This window comes from Camelus bactrianus, chromosome 6 (assembly GCF_048773025.1).
Source record: "Camelus bactrianus isolate YW-2024 breed Bactrian camel chromosome 6, ASM4877302v1, whole genome shotgun sequence".
Taxonomy (NCBI): Eukaryota; Metazoa; Chordata; class Mammalia; order Artiodactyla; family Camelidae; genus Camelus; species Camelus bactrianus.
In genome coordinates this window covers 64,709,804-64,733,897 of record NC_133544.1, presented here as the reverse complement: position 1 = coordinate 64,733,897, position 24,094 = coordinate 64,709,804, and the positions used below count along the sequence as shown (strand labels likewise).

The 24,094-nt window shown below is 43.5% G+C and overlaps 2 protein-coding genes, 1 long non-coding RNA gene and 1 other non-coding gene across 5 annotated transcripts; 3 read left to right on the top strand and 1 right to left on the bottom strand.

Annotated features, from left to right (window-relative positions):
• The first annotated feature begins 1,630 nt into the window (after positions 1–1,630).
• RNASE6 (ribonuclease A family member 6) lies at positions 1,631–3,513 on the top strand. The gene is made up of 2 exons (XM_074365849.1): positions 1,631–1,960; positions 2,354–3,513. Exon 2 carries the CDS (start codon positions 2,359–2,361, stop codon positions 2,818–2,820), a length of 462 nt encoding a protein of 153 aa, XP_074221950.1. The 5' UTR covers positions 1,631–1,960; positions 2,354–2,358; the 3' UTR covers positions 2,821–3,513.
• A 71-nt stretch (positions 3,514–3,584) lies between these two features.
• Positions 3,585–3,688, top strand: LOC123615227 (U6 spliceosomal RNA). The gene has a single exon (XR_006722796.1). It is a non-coding gene; the product is annotated as a U6 spliceosomal RNA (small nuclear RNA).
• Positions 3,689–7,881: 4,193 nt separating this feature from the next.
• On the bottom strand, positions 7,882–9,758 carry LOC105064665 (ribonuclease pancreatic). Of its 2 annotated transcripts, XM_074365848.1 has the most exons (3): positions 9,733–9,758; positions 9,337–9,440; positions 7,882–8,578 (listed from the first exon to the last, which is right to left on the bottom strand). In XM_074365848.1, the coding sequence occupies exon 3, from the start codon at positions 8,561–8,563 to the stop codon at positions 8,111–8,113; it is 453 nt and encodes a 150-aa protein (XP_074221949.1). In that variant the 5' UTR covers positions 8,564–8,578; positions 9,337–9,440; positions 9,733–9,758; the 3' UTR covers positions 7,882–8,110. The 2 variants fall into 2 exon arrangements, with proteins under 2 accessions (XP_074221949.1, XP_010947981.3); XM_010949679.3 differs by lacking the exon at positions 9,733–9,758 and having other exon boundaries at positions 9,337–9,627.
• Positions 9,759–22,947: 13,189 nt separating this feature from the next.
• LOC141577945 (uncharacterized) lies at positions 22,948–24,094 on the top strand. Its single transcript, XR_012507598.1, has 2 exons — positions 22,948–23,348; positions 23,865–24,094. It is a non-coding gene; the product is annotated as an uncharacterized LOC141577945 (long non-coding RNA).

Below are 24,094 nucleotides of genomic sequence, written 5' to 3'. Positions count from 1 at the left end.
TTGTCTTAGAAGAAAAACTTTTCCTCCACACAGTGTGAGAGTCCCTGGCTGGGTCTGAAAATTAAACTGACAAAGGCAGATCAATAGGAGGAAAGCACATTATTTTATTAAATGTGTACACGTTCATGGGAGTGTTCAGATGACAATGAAAATCCGAATTAAGCGCATAGAGCAGGAAGCTTTTATATCTTTTAGTCAAAGAAACAATACATTTATGAAGACTTGTCATGACAAAGGGGTTTGGTCTATGGGTAGGAAATGATGAAGACGGAACTAGAAATATAAACGTTAGTTTCCTCTGGTGCCCTCTCTAGGCAGATAAGAGTCCATCTCCAGTGAAAGGAGAATTAATTTTTCTGCCATTAGACAAAAAAGGAGATCTTTCTGTACTTAATGATTCTCACTTGCCTTCAGTGCAAAATAGTTTTTATGTCAAAGAGCCATATGTTGGGGTGACATATTCTGGTTTCCTTTAGCATAAACATGGGATATCTCTCCATTTATTTAGCTCTACTTTTGAATTATTTCATCCGAATTTTATCGTTTTCCTCATATTAATCTTGTACATATTTTATTGGATTTATACCTAAGTACTTCATTTACCTTTGCTGCTAATATGTTTTGCTTTTTTCTTTCAAATTCCTATTATTCATTCCTGGGATTTATGAAAGCAATCTATTTTTGTATATTAGCCTTGTATCCTGCAACTTTACTACAAACAAGTAGTTTTTATCCTAAAGATAATTGGAGCCATGAAAAGCATGGGGCAAGAGCATTCCACTGTTATCTTCATGCTCCAAGAATACTAATCTGGAAGTAATATGTCAGATAGATTGGAAAGAAAAGAGGTTAAAGGCAGAGGGTCCATGTAGGAACCTTTTATGTGAGCCCTTTAGGAGACAATAAGATTCTGAATAAGGGCATTTTAGCACCAGTGGAAAGGTAAGTGCAGATTTAAGAGGTAAGTCCCCTAAGTTTGTCCTTTCCCTTCATATGTGTGGTTCTCTTCACACAGCTTCCTCTTTGGGATGCCCTTACCATCCTCTTCATCTAACTTCTAGTTGATCCTCAAAACTCGGTTCCAGTGTTGTGCTCTCTAAAAATACCTCCTCTCTCCTGTCTCCTCACACTTCCTGAGGAGCTGCAGTTACCTCCATCGCAGCTGCAAGTGCTGTTTATGTTTATTAATACGTAACTGGGGAGGTTAGAGTTCAGTGCCAGAGTGCATGGTTAGCATGCATGAGGTCCTGGGTGCAATCCCCAGTACCTGCATTAAATACATAAGTAAATAAATAGACAAATGTAATTACCTCCCTCCCTACAAAAAAATTTTTACAAAGAAAGAATAAACAAAGTTCAAATATTTCTATATATGCATATGTGTATGTATGTATGTATATATAATGTATTTTTCCATTTACCTCACTGTTTCTTTCATTAGATCCCAAGCTCCTCAATCTCAGTAGCCCAGTTACTGGCCCAACAAACATACACATAAAGGAATAATTCAAATCTCTTGTTGAAACTCACATTACCAAGTACAGGGTAGTTATTACATCAGATTTTCACGCATAGTTTCTCCTAAGGAACTGAAATCATAAAACCTCAAAAACTGAAACTTCAGTTCAAGAAGGAAGCACCAGCCCATATCAGGAAGTGATCGGGTCCTTAAAACTCTGTTTTGAGTCTCATCGTTTCTTTAAGTAGCCTTACTCTTCCTGTGTCCACAGTGTTACTGATACTATTTTCAACAGCCATTTGGAAAGGGTAAGAGTATCATCCCCACTGTGCACAAGAAGTTCATCTTCCAAGCGCTGGGTTTCTCTTGCCTGGGGCTCAGAGCCCCTCCCCTGCTGCACGCGGGCAGCCCGGGCAAGCCTGGGGGGAACAAGAGACAAGCCTCGGAGCCTGGGACTAAGCACCACTTCTGGCTCCGTGGGAGCCCCAGCGTGGAGACCTGGTAAGAGGAGGAGCCTGAGGGCTGGGGAGAGTGAGCTGTGAAGGTGGCTGGGAGGTCCGGGTCAAACAGCTGGAGGTAAACATTTCAGGAGCAAAGAGGGAAGAGACAAGGTTTCTGACACGGGGACCATCAAAAGCAGGAGTACAGGACAAAGAGAAGAGTGAGTTCTACCAATCAGGAAAGGTCATCTTACCTCAAATGCCGCCTCACTGGGTTTCAGTTTCTTCACAGAATTGTGAGACTCAACTGAGAAAGAAGATGGCTTAAAAAAAACAAAAATTCATGAAATGTTAAGAGGCAGAATAAAAATCTAAATGGTTGTGAGTAATAATTTTGCTCCTATGGCTTCTCCTCTTCTTCTCTGTCACCATCATCTTCTCTCTTCTTACACAGAAAAGATGGGGCCATGGCTTCTGGGACGCCTTCTCTTCGTGTTGCTGCTGGGACTGTGGTGGGCAGTGCCTCCCCTTTGTGCTTTGCCTGAGGGTCTCACCAGGGCTCGATGGTTTGAAATTCAGCACATACAGCCGAGGCCTCTCCCGTGTAACAAGGCGATGAGTGTTGTCAATAGTTACACCCGGCACTGTAAGCCTGAAAACACCTTTCTGCACACCTCCTTCCAGGATGTGGCTGCTGCCTGTGATTCGCCAAACATCACCTGTAAGAATGGCCAGAACAATTGCCACGAGGATCCGAAGCCCGTTCACCTGACTCAGTGCAGCCTCACTGGGGGGAGGTACCCTGACTGCCGCTACCGAGAGGCTGCCGAGTACAAGTTCTACATTGTGGCCTGTGACCCCCCTCAGAAGGGCGACCCTCCCTATGCGTTGGTTCCTGTGCACTTAGATAAGGTTGTTTGAGGTTTCCATCACTTTCGTTCTCACTTGGCACAAATTCTCTTATGATCTTTTCTGATTTTTCTTTGCTTTTGTTGATTTTCCTGATTCCCAGAGAAGGAAAAGGGAGGGCGTTGGAAGAATTAGAGTGACGATATCAGGCAGTTTTCTGCTTTGGAGCTCAGTGATTTGAAGGAAGACAGAAGGGAAGAGGGCAAAGAAGGGTCCAGGCCTCCGTATTTTCAGCCGTAGAACTTTGCTGCGTTACAGGAGAAGAGCAATTTTAATTACATGTGTACGTGTGGGATCCCTACAATTACATGAGACTCAGAAGACACGGGAAACCCTGGGTGGGGGGTGGGGGGGGCTCAGGGTCCATGTCTGCAGCAGCGTCCCGAGACCAGGCCTGGGGCCTGGAGGGTTGTCCTGGCTTAGAGATGCCACGTTTCCCAGGGAAAATGAGCTAAGTAGACAACCCAATACATGTCTTCTACCCACAGGGTGTGGGAAAAGAAATTGAGTATCAGGTCAGAAGACATTGCATTTTTCAAATGTCATACTTACTAGAGGATGTGAGGCCAGTAAAAACATTATGCCTCTCCTTCCGCTTTACTTCCTGCCTTAGTTGGTACTTTAACTGTTTCCATTGGGGAAAAGAACTGTACAGTCAAAAAGAATTTTATTGATAAATTCAATAAAGTGAATATTTTTGCTTAAGTTGTCTTTTTAATTTGTGAATTTTTTAAAATGCCATACTGTCTAGATAGGGCCAATAGAAACAGAATAGTGCGCTCCCCTCCCCAGCACGTATACTAAAATTACAACAATTCAGAGATTAGCATGACCTCCTCACAAGGATGACACACAAATTCCTGAAGCCTTCCATATTTTTTGAAGTAAGTCAAGACAGAGAAAGACAAAGTCACATGATATCACTTATATGTGGAATCTAAAATATGACCCAAATGAACCTATTTAGAAAACAGAAAGGGACTTACAGATAGAAAACAAACTTATGGTTATGGGGGGAAGGCAGGGCGGGAGGGTTAAATTGAGATTTTGGGATTAGCTGATGTAAAATACTATGCATAAAATAGATTAAAAAACAAGGCCCTACTGTATAGCACAGGGAACTATACTCAATATCTTGTAATAACCTATAATGAAAAAGAATCTCTCTGTCTCTGTATATATGTATGGAAAAAACGGAATCACTATGCTGCAATCACTATGCTGTACACAGGAAGCAAATACAACGTTGTAAATCAAAAAAATAAAGGAATATTAATCAATCAGTCACTCAGCACAAGCAGAAGAAGTGATGTGCACGTTTGAGGCAAGCCTGCAGGGGTGTGGGGTGGCAGGAGCGGGGCCAAAGACCCTCAGGGGAAGGCAGAAGCGGATGCTCGTGAGGAGGGGAAATCCAGAGCGCCTCACACTTCGTGATGGACTTTATAAAGGCCTTCCCTTGCCCTGTCTCATGCACTCACTTCATTTTTAGCATGATTTATTACTTTTCAAAAATTAAACAATGTAGACCAATACAAACTAATATATGGTGCTCAAATGAATAAATATTGTGTTCCACATGCTTACTCTTAGAAAAATACAAAAACACTGGAGTCCATTCTATTCCTCCCTCCACTCCCATTCCTCTTAACTCTTCTTAAATGAAATCATAAATTTAGAGTGTCTCCAGCCCTATTTTGACACTTTTACTTCATGAACAATATATAGTGTTTCCATGTGCAATTTAAAAATAAATTTATCCAAATGCCATTGTATGGTAGAAATCATTCTGCAACTTGACTTTTTTGTTCACTCAATAGTGTTTTTAACACACATTAATATTAAAATGTACCTTGCTCTTTTATTTTTATGGATGTATTTTTTCTTTGGATTAATAAACCATCATTTATTTATCAGTCGTTTCTTGATGGATATTTGGGATGTTCTCAAATTTTCACTCCAACGAGCAGTGTTGCAATGAATGTCTCTGTACATTTCTCTGTGTGCACATGTGGCAAAATTTTACCTCTAAGAGATTCCATGTCTATCATAGGTACACCAAGATGTGGAATTTCCAAGTCATGCATATTTTTAATTTTGCTGTCTTGTTATATTTTTGTCATACTTGGCAATTTAAAGAAAGACACGCAGCAGAAGACTTGTATGTTTCAGCTTTATTCAAGGTGTCACTGAGGACTAGAGCCTGGGACACAGCCACTCAGGTAGCTCTGAGGTATGAGATAGCACACCATTGTTGTGTAGCTTGTTCATAAGTAAATAAATGATGCAAAAACGCATAACCCAAATTCAGTCACATGGGAAAAAGTCTGATGTGTCCAAATTTAGAGACATTTTACAAATAAGAACCGCCAAGAAGCCAAGCATGGTGAGGCTTGTGTGTACTGAGGTCTTTCATTGCACTTTGCCTGCTTTTCTGAGGTAAGGATACAACGTATAAAGTGAACCCGTAGCCTGCTCTTATGACAACTGTTATTTGGTGCCTACCAGAGGCTGGGGGATTTTACAGACAGCAGCTGTGTAAAGAAACGTGTGGAGGAAAGAACTGATGGTGTTTTGTATCTCCAAGTGTCTTGGCTGACTGGAGGAATTGCAGGAGTACATGCTCTGTGAGGGCTGAATCAGCCCAGGGAGCCAGAGTGGGCATTGGGAGCAGCCTTTCATTCACAGTTAAAGAGAAAGCTCAAAGTGCAAATACTGGAGTGGGGGCACTTGGAAAGAAAGAACCTGATGGGGTGATCATTTACTCTGGTGATTGAAGGACTCATCTAAGGTGTGCATGGTGGTTGTGTTTTGCCTGGGGAAGGGCTGGGCTGGGGGACTACTGGCTGCTGGAATTGAAGGGAGAACTTACCACACAGAGAGGCAGGAGAAGACCAGCCCAGCAGAGGCAGAAGACGCTGTGGTTCTGTGGGTACACACAGAGCTGCGGGGGCGCGGGGGAGCTGGGCTGCTGCGATGTGTTTCCTTGTCCACCGAGAATGCAGAATCCGGGAGCATGTTTGGTTTGAGGAAGCTTCTGAAAATTAACATTATCCTTCTTCAAAGAATCACTGGATATGATCATTTGTGTCTTTAAGCAGGAACCCATCTTCCCATGTTAGCATTTCAATTTTAAGATTCACCTGCCTGGGTTAGTCTCCTGGAACAGGCTAGTACTCCTTTCCTTTTGGGGAACAATAGCTGCCCCAAGGAACAGAGACCTCTGACTTGTCCCCAGATGACCCTCCTTGACTGTGTGTGACCGTGTCTGGAATAAGACTTGGCCTTTCCCCTCTCAGTGTCCTCCTTTCCAGAGCACTTCCCACCCACCACCCACCACCCACACCAGCTCCCTGGCTGTGCAGGGCTGCTCCTGGACCATCTGTCATCACCTATCAGTTTATTCCCCCGATGGAGGCACACTGTGGTCCCGTGGCCCACAAGGTGCAGGGACCCAGAAGCCAGAGCTGGTGAATGTGCAGAATAGATGCAGCAAAACTGCAAGTGTGTGTTCAAAAAGCCCCGCTAGTGTTTTTTTAGCACTAGCACGAGGGAAAATGAGCTCTGGGTTTGGGAACAGAGGAGAGATGAACTTCAGAAAAATTCTGTCTCGAGGAAACAGATGTAGAAACTTAAAGTTCCCCTTTTTCCCCTCCTCCATCCTCACTGCTTGTAGGAGAGAGATCCCCATTGCCACAGAAATGCAGGGATAGCTGGCTGCCCTGTCTCACTGGCAGGCTTTCTTCCTCTTACAGAAGCCCCCAGGGCTAAGCATTCCCTTTACCTAAAAACACAGTCACTTCCAACCTTTACAAATGTAGTACACAAAGACAAGGACAGAACTGGTCAAACGGGCTGGAAGTAGGACTTTCTTTAGTTCTATGACCTTGTCCCGATGCAAGTGCAAACAGAGGATCATATGAAATGATTCCGTGATGACAGAAGCCGAGTCTTTTCTTTTCAGTGGATGTGAGGAAGGGTGGCTGAGAAGGGAGCTGACTCACAGGCCAAGTCCACTGGGAACCTGTGAGAGCCCCCAGCGAGCTGAGGCAGAGTAAGATGTGATTCCAGGGTCCTCAGGGAAGGAAGGACACTGGAGAATTTTTTCCCTGGATAGAATCTAGTCTCAGTCATGCCACTAAGTAGCAGTGGCCACGAGCAGGTCACTTAACCTTTCTGAGATTCCGGTTGCTCCTCTATAAAAGGTGGGAAGGTTACATTAGGTCAGGAATGTCAGTGGGTGGAACCTACTTCCTCACCTCCCCCGTGCCTTCGTGAAGATACTGCTCGAGCACATCCTAGTGTAGGCATTTTCCTCCAGCATCCTAGGCAGGCATTGCCCAGTGAGTCAGTACACAAGCTGAAATCTGCTTATCCTCCCTCCTTCTGATGATCTCTGAAGTCCCTGCTAAACGGGAGGTTCCAACTTTCCAAGTAAGAGAAGACTATTTTACTGATTTAGTAATAGCTCATTCAAAAAAAAAAAAAAAAAGAAACATGGAAATTTAGGATCATAATTTCACACACTCCACTTCCCCACCTGTGGCCCTAGCAGGGTTTTCTCAGGTTCACGCTGTCTTTCCTTGTGCCAGAGACTTTTGTGTCTGAGCTTCACCCTTTGTCAGCTCACCCAGCATGGCAGTATCCCAGACTATAGCTCCGTTTTATCTAAAATAGCCCATGAGCATCAAAGGACCTACAGGGAAAGGAATGATCTCAGGTCACTAAAAATGCAAGAGTCCATAAAACAGATAAACAACAAGGACCTACGGTGTAGCACAGGGAAGTATACTCAACACCTTGTAATAATATATATAGTGGGAAAGAATGTGTAAAGAAAAAATATACATGTATGTTATATGTATAACTGAATCACTTTAGTAACCTGAAACTAACTTTGTAAATGAACTACACTTCAATGCAAAATTTAAAAAGCAATAAAAAAAAGCCCAAGAGTCAGAAGGTGGCATTTAAGGATTCCATTCACCTCTCACCAAAGCTACTGAGAGTCACGGTTCTCAGCCCTGGCAGGAAGTGATCACGCAAACAGTACCCGGATGGGGACTGCATCAGGAATTCAGGTGATTGCAGCTGTGTTTTATTGAAAGAAGCAGTGAAGTGGTTAACATGGGCCCCAACTCAGAAGCCACTCCTCGCCCCCTAAACCACGCATGAGCAAGCCTCAGGCCAGGGAAGCATGTGTGCATGCTGGATAATTGCCCTCAGGGCAAGTAAGCAAGAGGAGAGAGAAAGATGCCTTGGTGATGAGGTGGGGTATGTCGCTGCTCAGGCCTCAGGTGGGCATCTACACAGAAGCATCCAAGTGCACCGGCATGGACACGTTCCCCTCACAGGCCACAATGATGCGCTTCTGCAGCTTGGTAGTCTTGTATACACAGTTGGGGTACCTGGAGCTGCCTGTCTGGCGGCAGTCCGTGATGTTCACGGTGGAGTTGCTCTGGTGGCAATTGTACTGCCCATTTTTGCAGGTGATGTTTTTCTCGGAGCAGATGGCCTTGACATCTTCCAGGGACTCATGCACAAAGGTGTTCACCGGCTTGCACCATCCACGTGTCATCTTCCGACGCTTCATCATTTGGTTGCAGTAGTTGGTGTTGTTGCCAGGGGAGTTGCCGCTGTCCATGTGCTGCCGCTGGAACTTCTTGGAGGGCGATTCCCTGCCCAGGGAAGGCTGGACCCACCCCAGCACCAGCAGTAAGGACAGGAACAGGAACAGGAACAGGAACTTCAGAACCATGGTCGCCTCACACTCCTGGAGGAGCCGACCCAGGAAAAGAGAGGTGGGGGGGGGGTAAAGCATCACCAGAGAACCCCAGCTGCCAACTGTAGCCTCCCTGGCATATCGTCTCCCACAGGTTAAACAGAAAGATGTCCCTCTTCCAGCGAGTTCTTCCAAGTAAAGAGACACTCACATATACAATTCTTCATTAGCATTTGACTCCCACTCCTTATACAGAGGCCATCCTCCCTTCTGGGTAGTGACCCCAGAAATGACCGAAAACCCTAGCAGTCCTGTCTTTGAATGCAGAAGTATTTTTCTTTTAAAATACACTGGAAAAATAAAGCGTCTTTCTCACATTTGTACCCAGTGTTTACGTGGCTCATTAGAAGATCCATTTGAATAAACCATGAAATAAATGAGCCAAATTTTGAATAAGCCAAATTGTATCCCTGAGATACCACGCAGTATTCATCCAGGACCAGGGCTGACAGAGCCCCGCTGTCCTGCAACACAAGGGAAACTCTGCCCCACTGCCTGACGCTGGCACATAAAGGGAAGCCATTGTATCCCAGAGGAAGGGGCTCTCCTTCCACAAGCTATGGGGTGCTGCTCCTTCCCTAGCCCCATGGGTCCGGGGCAGCCTGCTTGCCTCATCCATGACCCCAGCTGTGCCCCAGCTGATGTTTGCCTGGCCCAAGCTTTCTCGGGCTGCCCTCACCCACTCTGCTTCCCTCCTCCCCAACCCTCAAGCAGAAGCAGCACCTGAGACCACCTCTTGGTTTGCTTACCTGGGTCTCTAGCTCGGTCTCTGAGAGAGAGCGTGGAAGGCAGTGTCTGCAACACCCGATCCTGGGAGTGTGGACTTTATACAGACTGAAAAGGGGCTTGGCTTCTGAGAAGAGAAGGGTGGGAGGAACTCTTGGCTCCTGTCCACATGAGAGCAAGGACAATGTGCGGAAGGGATGGGGAATTACACAGGCCACCCTCTTTTCAGGGCTGCTACACAGAGTGAGCCTTTGCCTATGAGAGCCTTTCTTTCCACAGGAAGCAGAGAAAGCCCCCATAGCAGTGATGCCCGAACCTCACCCGAGTCCTACTTATCTCCTTGGGAGCCAGTTTCACCAAGTAGCCCTTGGAGGTTAGCAAAGGGCGCATGTGATCCAGGGAGAGGGAGGGGAACGGACCTGCTCTCTCTCCTGCCTGGAGCTGCTTAGGCCAGAATTCCACATCTCTCCCAGGGAAACCAGGGAGACGTGGTTCCAGCTGCTCCCTGCTGGAAGGCGTCCCAGATCTGGAGAAGAAGCGGGAGAGTGCCTGAACCCCGAGAAGAAGGACACCTCTGCATGACTTAACCCCTTTTGGCCACTTCGACAGTCCTGGGCTGTTAGAGGAGGGTGTGTGGCTTTTCTTATCTACAGTGACCTCTCATCCTGCAAGTCAGAGTGGAGTAGAGGAACTAAAGATAAACCAAAATGCAAAATCCCCTTTAGACACTATATAGAGAGCATCATATTTTTTATCAGTAGAATTTCCTCTGAGAAAGAGCCCTGTATTTGCTGGAGGACAATTTTATTTTTATTTATTTTAAAAATACAGTTGATTTACAATATTGTGTTAGTTTCAGGTGTATAACAAAATGACTCAGATATATACAAATTTTAATCCCTTGGGAGTGAGAATTGTCAAACTATCTCTGCATGCTCTAGGTTTACACTGTCTCAGTCCAAATTCTGGTTTAGCATTTTAAGAGCTGGGCAAGTTTCCTCCTCTCTAAAAAGGGGATGATAATAATATGGTCCTCTTTGATCCATTTTTAAGGCGAAGTAAGGTAAGATGCAGAGGGCTTGGAGCAGTGCTTAGAAAGCATCAATAAATGTTAGTTCTTAATATTGTTCACAAGGGCTGAGGTTAAGTTCCTCCCAAAGACTCTTTTATATAACACTAGGTGATCTCTGATTTGCTTTCTCCAGGAGGTGGAGTCAAGTAACTACCAGGCTTTTGTTCTGCTAAAATCCAGAACTAAAAAGAGCAGGCAGTTTGAAAGCCCAGGAGAGGGAACGGGAGGGGGAAGAGAGAAGAGAGGTAACTTGGTGGGAAGAAGAGAATTCTTCAAGGGGGCATTTTTACTTTTTTTTTTTTTTTTTTTTTTTGGTAGGTGGAGGTACTTGGGATTATTTATTTATTTTCAGTGAAGGTGCTGGGAATTAAACTCAGGACCTGGTGCAAGCTAAGCACCCACTCTACCACTGAGCTATACCCTCCCCACTAAGGCAGAATTTTAAAATTGCTTTGCCACATGATATCCAAGAAATCTTTGGTAAAGTTGACACTATTTGCTCATGTGCATAAATTTGGAAGAAACCGTGATGCCAAGGAAGTCGTGGTGTGTTAGTTCCATGTTTCCATACTTTGCAAAGCCCCGACACTCCACCCAGGCCTTGTTTGTCTCATAGTCTTTAAATGATACTCATACCCTCCTGAGTAGTGTTGGAAGGAAAACTTTTCATCTCCCTGCTTGTTGCTGAGGCCGAACTCGTTCGGCTCACCACAGGACAGGCCAGAAAATCGGGAGACAAGGTGTTGGGCAAGGAATAGCAACTTTATTCGGAAAGCCGGCAGACAGAGAGGATGGCAGACAAAAGTCTTGGAGAAACATCCTGCTCTAGTCAGAAAACAGGCTCCTTTTATGAAAAAATAAGGGAGGGGGAGGGAAAATAAGGGAGGGGAGTGGTTGATCGTTGTAATCTTCTTGCTGCAGGCATTCTTTGTTCTTGCAGCCATCCCCGTGGGCTAGGTCGTGGTGTCCCTGTAAATCTCCAACAAAACAAAGCTTGTTCTGTACTACATACTTACGTTCAGGTCAAGGGTCCTGCAAATTAACTGACAAAAGACAGGTTAACAGAAGAACTGACAGAATTTATTCATTCGCACATGGAGGAGCACAAAAGAAGTGGTTCCCTCAACAAATTAACAGAGAAAAGATGGAGGTGGCATGGGATCGGGACAGATACAGATTGTATAGGAAATAAATGTGTTTGTTTTTCTTTTTTTTTAAGGAAAGATAAATGAGCTTTTAGGGGAACAGATAGTATATAAAATAGTTTGTGATAAGGTGTGTCTATTCAAGTTCAAGTGGTTTGTTTTCTTCCTGAATGTAAAACCCACCCGAGAGGGGATTTATAGCAGCTTTGCTCTCAGAAGACCTTGCTTTTATTCAGATAAGGGAAGCTCCGAGAAAGAATCTTTTGGCATCTGCTGAGGCTCAAATATCTTCCATTTAAAATAACCTTCATATCAAATCTGTTGATCTGAGTGGGTACCCACAACAGCAATTTAGAATTTCTTCATTCATTCATTCAACAACGGAATGCAGCGATAAATTACAGGGCCTGCCCTCAAGGTGCCTGATGGGATGGTTTGTCAGGTGAGTCCTACCAAGTTGGGTGTGGCTGCACACAAGTAGTGATTCTTTTGGCACCTTTCCATTGCCAGAATTCCAAGGAGTTGGTCCAACAAGATTTCAGAATCACAGTTCAAATATGAACAAGACTTCTGTCGCCCAAATACGGTTCTTCAATAGCTTACCCCCTCCTAGGCTTCCCGAACTATACCAAGTCATTTTACCTATTTGTGCGTGGCAAACTGGACAGGCCCTTGGGGTTTTCATTCAGCTTCATGGAAACCATCAAAAACACATCCTTACTATAGCCTTACCCTTGATTTCCTTTCCTTTGGGCAGGAGCTCCAGCTTCAAAACTTCTTGAAGCTTCTGATGCAGGAAAACAGATGTGGGGTATAAGAAGGGCCAAGTCCCAGGTCTCAGCTGAGCCCCTGGGACGTGCCCTGCCAAGTATGTGTCAGCATCTTTTAGTAGTAAAGTATTTTTAATTGAGATATATCCCTTTCTTTAGAAACAATGCTTTCCACACTTTATTTATAACTGCCAAGATCAGGAAGCATCCTAAGTGCACATCAATAGATGAATGGATAAGGAAGATGCAGCATATAAATGTAATGGAACACAACTCACCCATGAGAAGGATATTTTGCAATTTGCAGACTTTCATTCACTTTTCTTTTTCACTGCAAAACCCACAATTTTCTAACTGACATAAACATATCCATTGCATCAAAAACAACAAAATACCTAGAAATAAATTAACCAAGGAGGTTACCTATACTCTGAAAATTGTAAAACATTGATGAATGAAATTGAAGATGATACAAAGAAATGGAAAGATGTCTTGTGCTCTTGGATTGGAAGAATCAACATTAACAAAATGGCCGTACTATCCAAAGGAATCTAAACATTCAACGCAACCTCTGTCAAAATACTCACGACGTTTTACAAATCTGCTGGAAATTCTGATACCATCAGTGAGGCCACAAGCAATCACAGTTGGTGGCATTTCTACCTGCACCTAGATGGATAATTGACTCTAAACAATTCATCTGGTGATTTTCCTAGTGTCCCTCTCTCCCAGGGGGAAAAAAATTATTAAAATCTCTTTCCAGACCCTAGATAATTCTAAATTTGAGCTCAGCCGTCTTTGTAGGGTGATGAGCCCAACTCTTAACACCTGGAAGAGACTAGCAGCAAACCAAACATACGATGTAAGGCCTTGGTTCCAACCTCATGGCATGAATAACTCCCTTTTTCCTGGATCTCCATGTGTCCCCGCTGGATAATACTTCCTTTGGGATCAGGATGCATGGTCCTGTTTGCCGCAGACTAATACCTCATGAACGTTAGGAATAGTACTCCAAGATTTGCTTGTATACAGAGACCCTAACTCTATAAATCGCCAAGGCTGGAAATTCCAATTTAGTTATCAAATCCAGATGGGGCCATTCTGGATTATTCAGGCACAGTACTTGGGGGAATTGCTGGCTCAATTTTTATGTGAATAATCAGAGTAGTGTTCTCATCAGTGGGAATCACAAAATAGAAGACTTTAAGAAACCTACTACTAACTCTGGCAGAAGTTATGAATGATACCACGTCTGCCCTAGATGGAATACACATCAGTCTCAGCTCATCGGTATGAGCAGTGATGGACAATCACATTGCTTTAGATTTCTTGTGGGCCAGTCATGGTGATGTCTATGCCATTGCTAATACTTCTTGCAGTACTTGTCCATGAAATAGGCAAGTCTAACAGGCTATCCATTGCTCTAAAGAAGAAGACATTTGGATGTCTAAGGTTGATCCTCATGGTCTATGGGATTTGTTCTGTTGGCCTGGGTTGGCCAGTTGGGCTTCCTGGTTTTGAAGTACCTCAGAGGGACTATTAATTATTCTTGTTTTAGTGAGAGTGGTCATTATACTGGTCTGTTGCATTTTATCCAGAATCTTAAATGCTTCTCCACAGCCGCTCTCTCCTCAGATGACCACCATGATGATACAATAGAAGGATCAGGAAGATCTTGCAATACAGTTGACTATGAAGTTAACCAAACTGTTTCTGGACAATGAAGATCTGGAATTCTAGCTTTCCCTAAATTGGTCAACTTGTTGGAAATGAGAGAATAAACAAAAAGAGGGTCAGAGCGATGAAATGGGTAAACAAACAATGGCCAGATTATACATGAAGGTAAACTTTGACCCCAAATCAGCAGCAATAAATCCAGAAAGCCAACCCACTCTACAGAGCACACCAGTCCAGAAAGCCAAACAAGAACCCCTGTGGCAAAACAGTTTGGCTGCTGGCCTTTGGGTTAGCCAGGACGTGATGAATAACTGAAAGTTTCCCTAATTTTTGTCCCTAAAACCTCAAATTAGGACCAACTGGAGAACACCAAATATGCACGTCTATCCAATCACAAAGTTGTCTGGCTTCTGGGCAACCCACCTCCAGCTCCATGCCAACAGCCTCCACTCAGGGTACACCTTCTGAAGGCCTCCCATTTTTCTACCATGGAGCTTTCCTAATTCCTCACAACTGAGTCTTTGCCAAACGCAAGTGACAGTGGTTGATGTCCTTCTATAGTAAGTTTACTGAATACATAGAGTTTCTTTGTTCCCATCTGAGTGGTTTTCTTCATTTCCACATGATTTTGACAAAGCAAGGAAGACTTTAGGTAGAGGGTGAGGCTGTTTTACAAGGAAGGTGCAGAAACTCCCAAGGACGTTCTGCCATTAGGCTGGCTCCAAAGGCTCAACACAGCGCCCACAAACACACACATACACACAGACATACACACACAGAGAACAGTGTCCCAGGGTTCCTTGTCAAACTCAGAACAAAAGGAAGCAGAAGAAAATTAGAACAGGAAAGGATAGAAACATGGAGGAAGGAAAAGGGGTCGATCAGTGATCGAAATGGGAGGGTGGCAAGGGAAGGATGGAGGACGTATCCAAAGAGATACCTGAAGCCCGTGCTGCCCCTGACCCTTCCCACCGTGGATCTGCACAACCCAGGTAACCACAGAGGTGAAATACAGGAACTGCCGTGATGACATCCTACAACGCATCTTTCCCACATGTGAGTCTAAGCCTAAGATGTAAGATTAGTTTTTTAAATGATTGATTGTATGGAGAGTGGGAAGGACAGGGATGGAAGTTAAGCTGAGATGATGACCAGCACTTCTCCCACCACTAGTTCTTCCTGTCTTGTAGAAAGCTCAGTCCTGGCCGCAGACTCCTTTTCCTTGACTGTCTCAACTCGGGCCACTCCCTAGTTAACACTGATCAATAAGAGGTCATGGTGCAGAGCTGGGCAACTGCAGGGAGGAAGGCAGAGTTAGAGAACTATTTTTTTTTTTAATTAAAGTATAGTTGGTTTACAATTCGTGTTAATTTCTGGAGATCACCATCTTCAGTTCCCTTCGTCTGGGGGCTCTTCCTCTCCCCTCCCTCCCTTTGTCTCAGACACTGAAAGTTTTTGGACATACCTACTTGTGAGTTGATTCTCAGACAATCATGTGGAGGAAGTAGGCTGGGTCTGCGGGTATTTGCGAGCACAGGAAGGGCAGGGGTGTAACTTCTGCAAAGCTCTATTCTGTCTTCAAGTCTCAGTTCCTCTTTCTGAGCTTCCTCCCCTTCACATCTCTTCCACATATCTATGCAGAAGCTCCTTGTTCCCTCTCTTCTTTTATCTTTAAAAATCCAGAACTATTCGGAATTCAGTAAAATTGAATATATATTTTAAGACTTATTCCAAATACAGAATATAATTTTTTTAAATCTTATTGAAGAACTTCAAGAAAAAAGGTGGATATAGATGGATTCCTTTTTAGAATAGAGGGATACATTTCCTGACACCCCATAAATTCTCCAAGGAAACTGTGCATGAGCATGTGCATGGAGGGGATGGTGTGTGGGGAGATACCCAGAACCAGGCAGGTGAGAAACAAGGGGAAGATGAGTCCAGCAGGTATGAAGGCACCTGGCATCCCAGGCCCTTGGGATGCTGGGCTGGTCCTCCTAGAGAGAGGACCGTGCAGGGCCAGGGAGAGGGTGGTTAGGCAGGTGTACTGACCCTGGCTAATTAACACCAAGGGGAAGGAAGTCCCCAGCTGATGGAAAGGGAGGGCATTTCTCTTATCGTACAGCTGGCTGCTTCATCTCCAAGGACAGACTCCAGTACCTCTTTCTTTGTTCCCACGCAAGTTTCTGCTATTTGCTGTTGAGCTCAGGGAACACCTACAAATGAGAAAACAGAAAGGCTTTTGTACCCAGGAGGGCCCTGAAAGGTCCTGCTCAGGTTCAAGCACATAATCATCATAATCCGACCTCTGCCAACCTCCCTAAGCTCATCTCCTGTCACTCACTTTACTTTTCTCTTAATAGCAATCTTACCAGCAGTTCCAGAAATACGCCATGCACATTTCAGCTATGGAAACTTCAATCCAGGAGATAAAAACAAGGAAAAGGAGGGCACGGTTTTCCCTCTCTTGCATTGGCCCGTTCCCTATTCTCAGGAGTGTTCCTTCTTTCACTATTGTATTTACTTCAGTAATCAAAGTCTTGCTTCTATCATGATTTCTGTCTCTCCTCAAAAATCTTTTTTCTGGTACTAAGAACTGAGGTAATTCTTATTTCCCTGTTCCCAGTAACAAATTCATTTTGGTATGTTTCGATTTTTAGACAGCAAATCGATGGCTTTCATCAAATTCTAATAGAAGTTTATGTCCATTGCTCTAGTGGCTACCATAGAAATACCACACATATGCACCTAACTACAAATGATACCATTAAAACTAGTCAAAACTCATTTTACCAACTAGGATTGGTGATCCCAAAGTAATTTATATTAAAGTAGAGACACTCCAGCTGGCAAAATTTCAGCTTTCATTGGCCACCTGGTATAGCCCATATGTCAGGAGTTGGCATTATCTAGAACAAAGACATTGTTCACAGGTCTTATTTGAAGATAGATATTTTCACAACATGCATCAAAATGATAATAACTGCATATATCCTGTTACACAAAGTTTATTTCTGATCTAACACAGCACTGTGATCACATCCATGCTGCTGGTGCTGAGTGGTATGCCAGGGGCAAAGGAAGAGGTGGCTTGCTGCACCATCTTTCCCTTTTGTTCTGTATCCTGAGAAAATGTCTATCTCATCTTGCATTGTGAATGTTACATGTTATAATCCTCAAATCCTTCCCCTCAAATATTGAAGAAATCTGGTTTTACCAGCCATAAAGTCACTTATACCTGAAGAAGGATTAATACAATGGTCACATTTAGGCTAAATGATTGCTTATTCCTATGCTCGCCCTTACAACGGTCAACTGATCTGACTGACCGGTTGCTACTCACAGTTTCAGGCCCACTGTTAACACTAAAGCTATTGATCTGACTGTTTCTGTTTTATTCCAGTAATCAAATGCTGTAATCATGCTTGGTCTCTGAGTCCATCTCCAGGGAGAAGGTCATAGAACTGCTACCTTACAAAGTAGGCTAAATACCAAGAAGACCACTCCTTGAGTGCTTAGGAGATAAAGAGATCAAAAAAAGTGACAACCGCCGGCCTCTATAGAATGGGTCACCCGGAGGTATCATGACGCCATTCTAAGTCTTCTGATGAGAAAATGATTCTGTTGATTGTGATCCATGCTTTATTGTTTGAGCTATGGCTTCATAACCACCCACCCCATCCCCAAGATGGGTTCACAGTTTTGTAGGCACTAGCCTTCTGTGAGGCTGATCTTCCGACAACATACCCAAGATCAAAATCCCTAAATTTCCATTCCAGATGTGGGAGGTATGCTTTCCTGTTTGCTCCATATGGTCTTGTGAGTACCTGAAAGGCAATTTGCCCTACAGAGAAAATCTAACTCAATTAGAAGTGGGGAAGGGACAGTTCAGTGGTAGAGTGTATGTCTAACATGCATGAGATCCTGGGTTCAACCCCCAGTACATCCACCCAATAAATGAGCCAAATTATCCCCCCCTGCCCCACCCTAAGAGACCCTTCCCTCAAAGCCAGCAGGGAGCTCAAGTTAGAACTCAGTTAGGAGGAAGGAGGGAAAAACACTGTGTAAATGTGCGGTTAGTAAAAGTCATCCTGCTTTGAAGAGCTGGAGCAAAGAGTAGAAGAATAAGACAGCAGATCTGAAGTCTTCTAGCCAAATTTACCCTTCAATTATACTTTGGTATATTTCTAGTTTAACAATAAAATGGAATAGTGAGTGCTAGTAAGGCCTGATCAAATTCAGGCTGGGAGAGCTGCTCTGTGCCTGGAGAGGGGACAGCTCAGGAGAGGATATATGAGAATGTAACTAAACAAAAGTTCATGTATCTGATGCACAGTGAGGCGAAACACACTGAAAGATTGGAGTTTGAGCAGAGAATGGTTTATTGCAGAGCCAAGCAAGGTGGACAGGCAGCACGTGCGCAAAAAACCCAACTTAATGATGATTTTCGGGGAAAAGCTTTTATAGGGAAAATCTGGGGGTACAGGTTCAGGGTGTGGGTCTTTCTTCTGATTGGTCAGAAGTTAGGTAACAGGGCAGTGTTCCAGGAATCTTGTGCTCAGCTTGAAGTTACCATCCTCCACCTGGGTGGGGGCCTTAGTTCCTGCAGAAGGACTCAAAGATATTGTTATATATTCCTTGAGGTGGAACCAGGTCCCTGTCGCAAGGCTGCGCTATTATTTCTTGATTCATCCTCCCCTGTCTCTGCATTCCCTCCCTTCCCTGATTAGCAACTGTTTGAATCTGCCCTTTGGGTTCTGTGTGGCTAGGGGAGGGGGCAGACATACGGCAGCTCTCTATACTTTCTATTTAATTCTTCTTTACATCTAACATTGCTGTGAACAAATAAGTCTTTTAATCTTAAAACATTTTTTTAAGATTTTTCTAAGAAGGTCACAGAGGATGAATGAAGTTAATTTCCTGCATCAAGAAATGGGGGACACAGAAAGGATTTGTACAAGGAAGGTCCCCACAGGGTCCTGCTGTTTCAAGCACAGCCTAGAAAGATGGGTAAGCAGCCAGTCAGATGAGGTGAGAAAGGATATTCCAGAAAGAAGAAATAATACCTGTAAACATATCAAGTGTTAAAGAATAAATTTTTTTATTAATAAATAAATAAATTTTAAGTTAAAACTGTGGCTCTCATGAAAGTTTTAAAAAATAAACTCATGTCATTGAATAAACTGATGAATAAATCCATTTTTTCAACTCATTAACTAATGAGGAAATCAGTAAGATGCCAAAAACAGTTCAAATGTTCTCTTGCTTTACAGAAAATGACAGTCTCTGCTGGACTACGTACATTTGCACTGTTATGAACAGGATATACATGCGTTGTTATCAGCTTTACACAAGTTCATTTCTACCCTGCAGGTCTACCCTGCACAGTAACTGCTCATCCCCTGAGGGTCTGCTGGATAAATCCTCCTCCACTGAGAGGACTCCCAGTAACCTCTTTTGTCCATTTCCAAGTCTTGGGAAATCTTTCCTGTCAGAAGATACAGAAAATTGAGGACTTGTTCAAGAAATAGAGGTCCTTATGACTGGTGTGAAAAGGACAGAGGGAGTCACAAGAAACAGTATGACCAAGCAATTGGACAAAAATGAAATGGTATCACATGCCCAAACTGACCAGTGGGCTAAGGGTTGGAGGCCATCTTGAGTGTCAGAAACTCCACATGAACAATAAAACAAAACCTCACAAAAGAACTTGGAACTCATCACTTGGCTTCAGCCTCTGACTCACTGTTCTGGGCACTCACTGGCCTGATGCCTGACACAGAAATACATTGGCAGCCATGGGAGAGGGAGTGTTCTGAGAGGTCTGAATATGAGTGGTAATTGCTATAAGAAGTAACTGTTAAAGACAAGACACTGGTCTTCTGTTATTTCAGTGACAAGTGCTTGAGACTGTTACTTTCGCCGTCAGCAAGCGTGTAAAGGTCTAGAGAATGAAGTAGACCAAGTAACAGGCCCGAGGCCTTGTCCCCTCCCAGCTGGGCCAGAATGTGCAGAAGACATAGATATGTCTACATAGAGACTCCAGAGTGGAGACACGGCAGATGCCCTGAACTTGCTTTAGAATTGCCGGGCTGGCACAAGGGCCAAGCCAACCACCAGCGTCCATTCCCTACACAGGGAGCGTCTGATGGGATTCAGGACACGTTGCTCCAGAATGTGGCACCTTGCCAGACTGAATATTTCAAGCTGAAGGAATTCAAGAGATGGCAGGTAGTGCAGCAAGCAATTTCCGACCTGCTGAAGCAGATCATAAGATCTTCATATGTGAGGAGCCCTCCCTATACCTAAGGGGCAAGGAGCATCCTTATCTCTGAAGACAGAATCTCAGTGAGTAGGCCTTGCAAGTTTCTCCCAGTTCACTACACTTAGCTTGGACCCTTTGTTCTTTCCCATCTTTCCGTGACTTCCCATTCCTTATAAAACCTGGCATTAAAAGGCTCAGGTTTAACCACTTCTTAAGGAAGGTTCCTGTGCCATGTTAAGATTAAATGAAATAACTGTGTATGCTTTTCTGTTACTAATCTCTTTTGTTACAGGGGGCTGGGTGAGAATTTAGAAGGGTAGAAGGAAAAGATATTTCTCCTCTCTTACACTTCCAAGATTTGGGATTACATACGAGAGACAGATAACAGAGTTAGATTCTCCCATTCTTACCTTTTCCCATCTCTCCTACACCTTAGTCATTACAGCGACAGGAAATCACCTGCCTGATTTAAGACAAAGTGGAAGCTGTATCTCAGGAATCAGTTATAACCTCAGTCTTGAGAACTTGGAAATTGGGTGAAAATCAGTATCAGCCAAGAAGAACAGTTCTCAACTAAGAATGGGGAACAGAATCACTGCACAGGTAACCAAACAAAGATATGCAAAGACCTCAGTGCCCAAGACTCTGATTCAGCAGGCCTGGGTTCTGGGCCTTTAAGTCATTTCATGGGCAATTCTGATGTGAGGCCAGGCTTGGAGGACCCCTAGCCAGGGATGCTGATGCTGTTTTCTGCTGCAGTGGCCTGGGGGTGCTATCAAGCTGTGGAACTGTAGGGAGAAGGATGTCTGTCCTAACACATAAGGCTGCAGAAGAAGACAGGTGAGTGCTCGGCAGACACACATCTTACAAAAATGTTTTCAGATTAAAAGACTTATTTGTTCAGAGCAATGTTAGATTTAGAGAAGAATTGAGTAGAATGTACAGAGAGTTCCCATATGCCTGTCCCCCTCCGCTAGCCACACAGCACACACTTTTCCTATTATAGCATCTTATATTACTGTGGTTCTTTTCTTACAATTGATCAACAAATATTAATACATTGTTATTGACTAAAGTCTACAGTTTACAGTAGGATTTGTTATTCTTTGGAAAAGTTTTGTCAAGGGAATAAAGTCATTGTCTTAGAAGAAAAACTTTTCCTTCACACACTGTGAGGGTCCCTGGCTGGGTCTGAAAATTAAACTGACAAAGGCAGATCAATAGAAGGAAAGCACACATATTTCATTAAATGCTTACATGTCCATGGGAGTGTTCAGATGACAATGAAAATCCAAATTAAGTGCATAGAGCAGGAAGCTTTTATATCTTTTAGTCAAAGAAACAATACATTTATGAAGACTTGTCATGACAAAGGGGTTTGGTCTATGGGTAGGAAATGATGAAGACGGAACTAGAAATATAAATGTTAGTTTCCTCTGGCGCCCTCTCTAGGCAGATAAGAGTCCATCTCCAGTGAAAGGAGAATTAATTTTTCTGCCATTAGACAAAAAAGGAGATCTTTCTGTACTTCTCACTTGCCTTCAGTGCAAAATAGTTTTTATGTCAAAGAGCCATATGTTGGGGTGACATATTCTGGTTTCCTTTAGCATAAACATGGGATATCTCTCCATTTATTTAGCTCTACTTTTGAATTATTTCATCCGAATTTTATCGTTTTCCTCATATTAACGTTGTACATGTTTTCTTGGATTTATACCTAAGTACTTCATTTACCTTTGCTGCTAATATGTTTTGCTTTTTTCTTTCAAATTCCTATTATTCATTCCTGGGATATATGAAAGCAATCTATTTTTGTATATTAGCCTTATAACCTGCATCTTTACTACAAACAAGTAGTTTTTATCCTAAAGATAATTGGAGCCATGAAAAGCATGGGGCAAAAGTGTTCCAGTGTTATCTTCATGCTCAAAGAATACTAATCTGGAGGAATATGTCAGATAGATTGGAAGGAAGAGAGGTTAAAGGCAGGAAGTCCAAGTAGGAACCTTTTATGTGAGCCCTTTAGGAGACAATAAGATTCTGAATAAGGGCATTTTAGCACCAGTGGAAAGGTAAGTGCAGATTTAAGAGGTAAATCCCCTAAGTTCGTCCTTTCCCTTCATATGTGTGGTTCTCTTCACACAGCTTCCTCTTTGGGATGCCCTTACCATCCTCTTCATCTAACTTCTAGTTGATCCTCAAAACTCGGTTCCAGTGTTGTGCTCTCTAAAAATACCTCCTCTCTCCTGTCTCCTCACACTTCCTGAGGAGCTGCAGTTACCTCCATCGCAGCTGCAAGTGCTGTTTATGTTTATTAATACGTAACTGGGGAGGTTAGAGTTCAGTGCCAGAGTGCATGGTTAGCATGCATGAGGTCCTGGGTGCAATCCCCAGTACCTGCATTAAATACATAAGTAAATAAATAGACAAATGTAATTACCTCCCTCCCTACAAAAAAATTTACAAAGAAAGAATAAACAAAGTTAAAAAAAATATATGTATATGTGTGTGTGTGTGTGTGTGTGTGTGTGTGTGTGTGTGTATGTATAAAATGTATTTGCTCATTTACCTGACTGTTTCTTTCATTAGATCATGAGCTCCTGAATCTGAGTAGCCCAGTAATTGGCCCAACAAACACACACATAAAGGAATAATTCAAATCTCTTGTTGAAACTTACTTTACCAAGTACAGGGCAGTTATTACATGAGATTTTCACGCATAGTTTCTCCTAAGGAACGGAAATCATGAAACTTCAAAAACTGAAACTTCAGTTCAGGAAGGAAGCAGCAACCCATATCAGGAAGTGATCAGGTCCTAGAACTCTGTTTTGAGTCTCATCGTTTCTTTAAGTAGCCTTACTCTTCCTGTGTCCACAGTGTTACTGATACTATTTTAAACAGCCATTTGGAAAGGGTAAGAGTATCATCCCCACTGTGCACAAGAAGTTCATCTTCCAAGCGCTGGGTTTCTCTTGCCTGGGGCTCAGAGCCCCTCCCCTGCTGCACGCGGGCAGCCCGGGCAAGCCTGGGGGAACAAGAGACAAGCCTCGGAGCCTGGGACTAAGCACCACTTCTGGCTCCGTGGGAGCCCCAGCGTGGAGACCTGGTAAGAGGAGGAGCCTGAGGGCTGGGGAGAGTGAGCTGTGAAGGTGGCCGGGAGGTCCGGGTCAAACAGCTGGAGGTAAACATTTCAGGAGCAAAGAGGGAAGAGACAAGGTTTCTGACACGGGGACCATCAAAAGCAGGAGTACAGGACAAAGAGAAGAGTGAGTTCTACCAATCAGGAAAGGTCATCTTACCTCAAATGCCTCCTCACTGGGCTTCAGTTTCTTCACAGAATTGTGAGACTCAACTGAGAAAGAAGACGGTTTAAAAAAAAAAATTGATGAAATGTTAAGAGGCAGAATAAAAATCTAAATGGTTGTGAGTAATAATTTTGCTCCTATGGCTTTGTGAAAGAAAAGCCGGGCTGGGCTTACAAGCTAACTCACATTTAAGTGTAACAAGTGTCGTATTACTGATCTAAGTTCTACTGGGCTGACTTGTAAATCTAAGTTAATTAGTGTTGGTTTGCTGATTCCCTGTTCATGGTTTTTTTTGTTTGTTTGTTTGTTTTTGCTAGCCAGCTGGATTTTCAGAGAGACATATTGGGCCTTGAAATGTTGGTTTGCTGCCTCCCTGCCTCTACTTTTGTGATAATGATGCTGCTAAAGCTGTTCCATGCCTATTGGCTGAATACCCCAAGCTTGTAATTAACCGTATAAAACCTCATGCGCATGTCTTGGAGGTGCTCAGGGCTTCGGAGCAGAAGCCCCTCTGAGCCCGCTGGTGTAATAAATCTGAGTACTCCAA

Bases quoted from the DNA above. Each gene is read 5' to 3' on its own strand.
- LOC105064665 (XM_010949679.3), bottom strand. From the start codon at position 9,612: ATGGGGGCTTTCTCTGCTTCCTGTGGAAAGAAAGGCTCTCATAGGCAA. The intron at 8,579-9,336 runs GTAAGCAAACCA...CGGCTCCTCCAG, and splicing joins AGACCGAGCTAGAGACCCAG to GAGTGTGAGGCGACCATGGT.
- RNASE6 (XM_074365849.1), top strand. From the start codon at position 2,359: ATGGGGCCATGGCTTCTGGGACGCCTTCTCTTCGTGTTGCTGCTGGGA.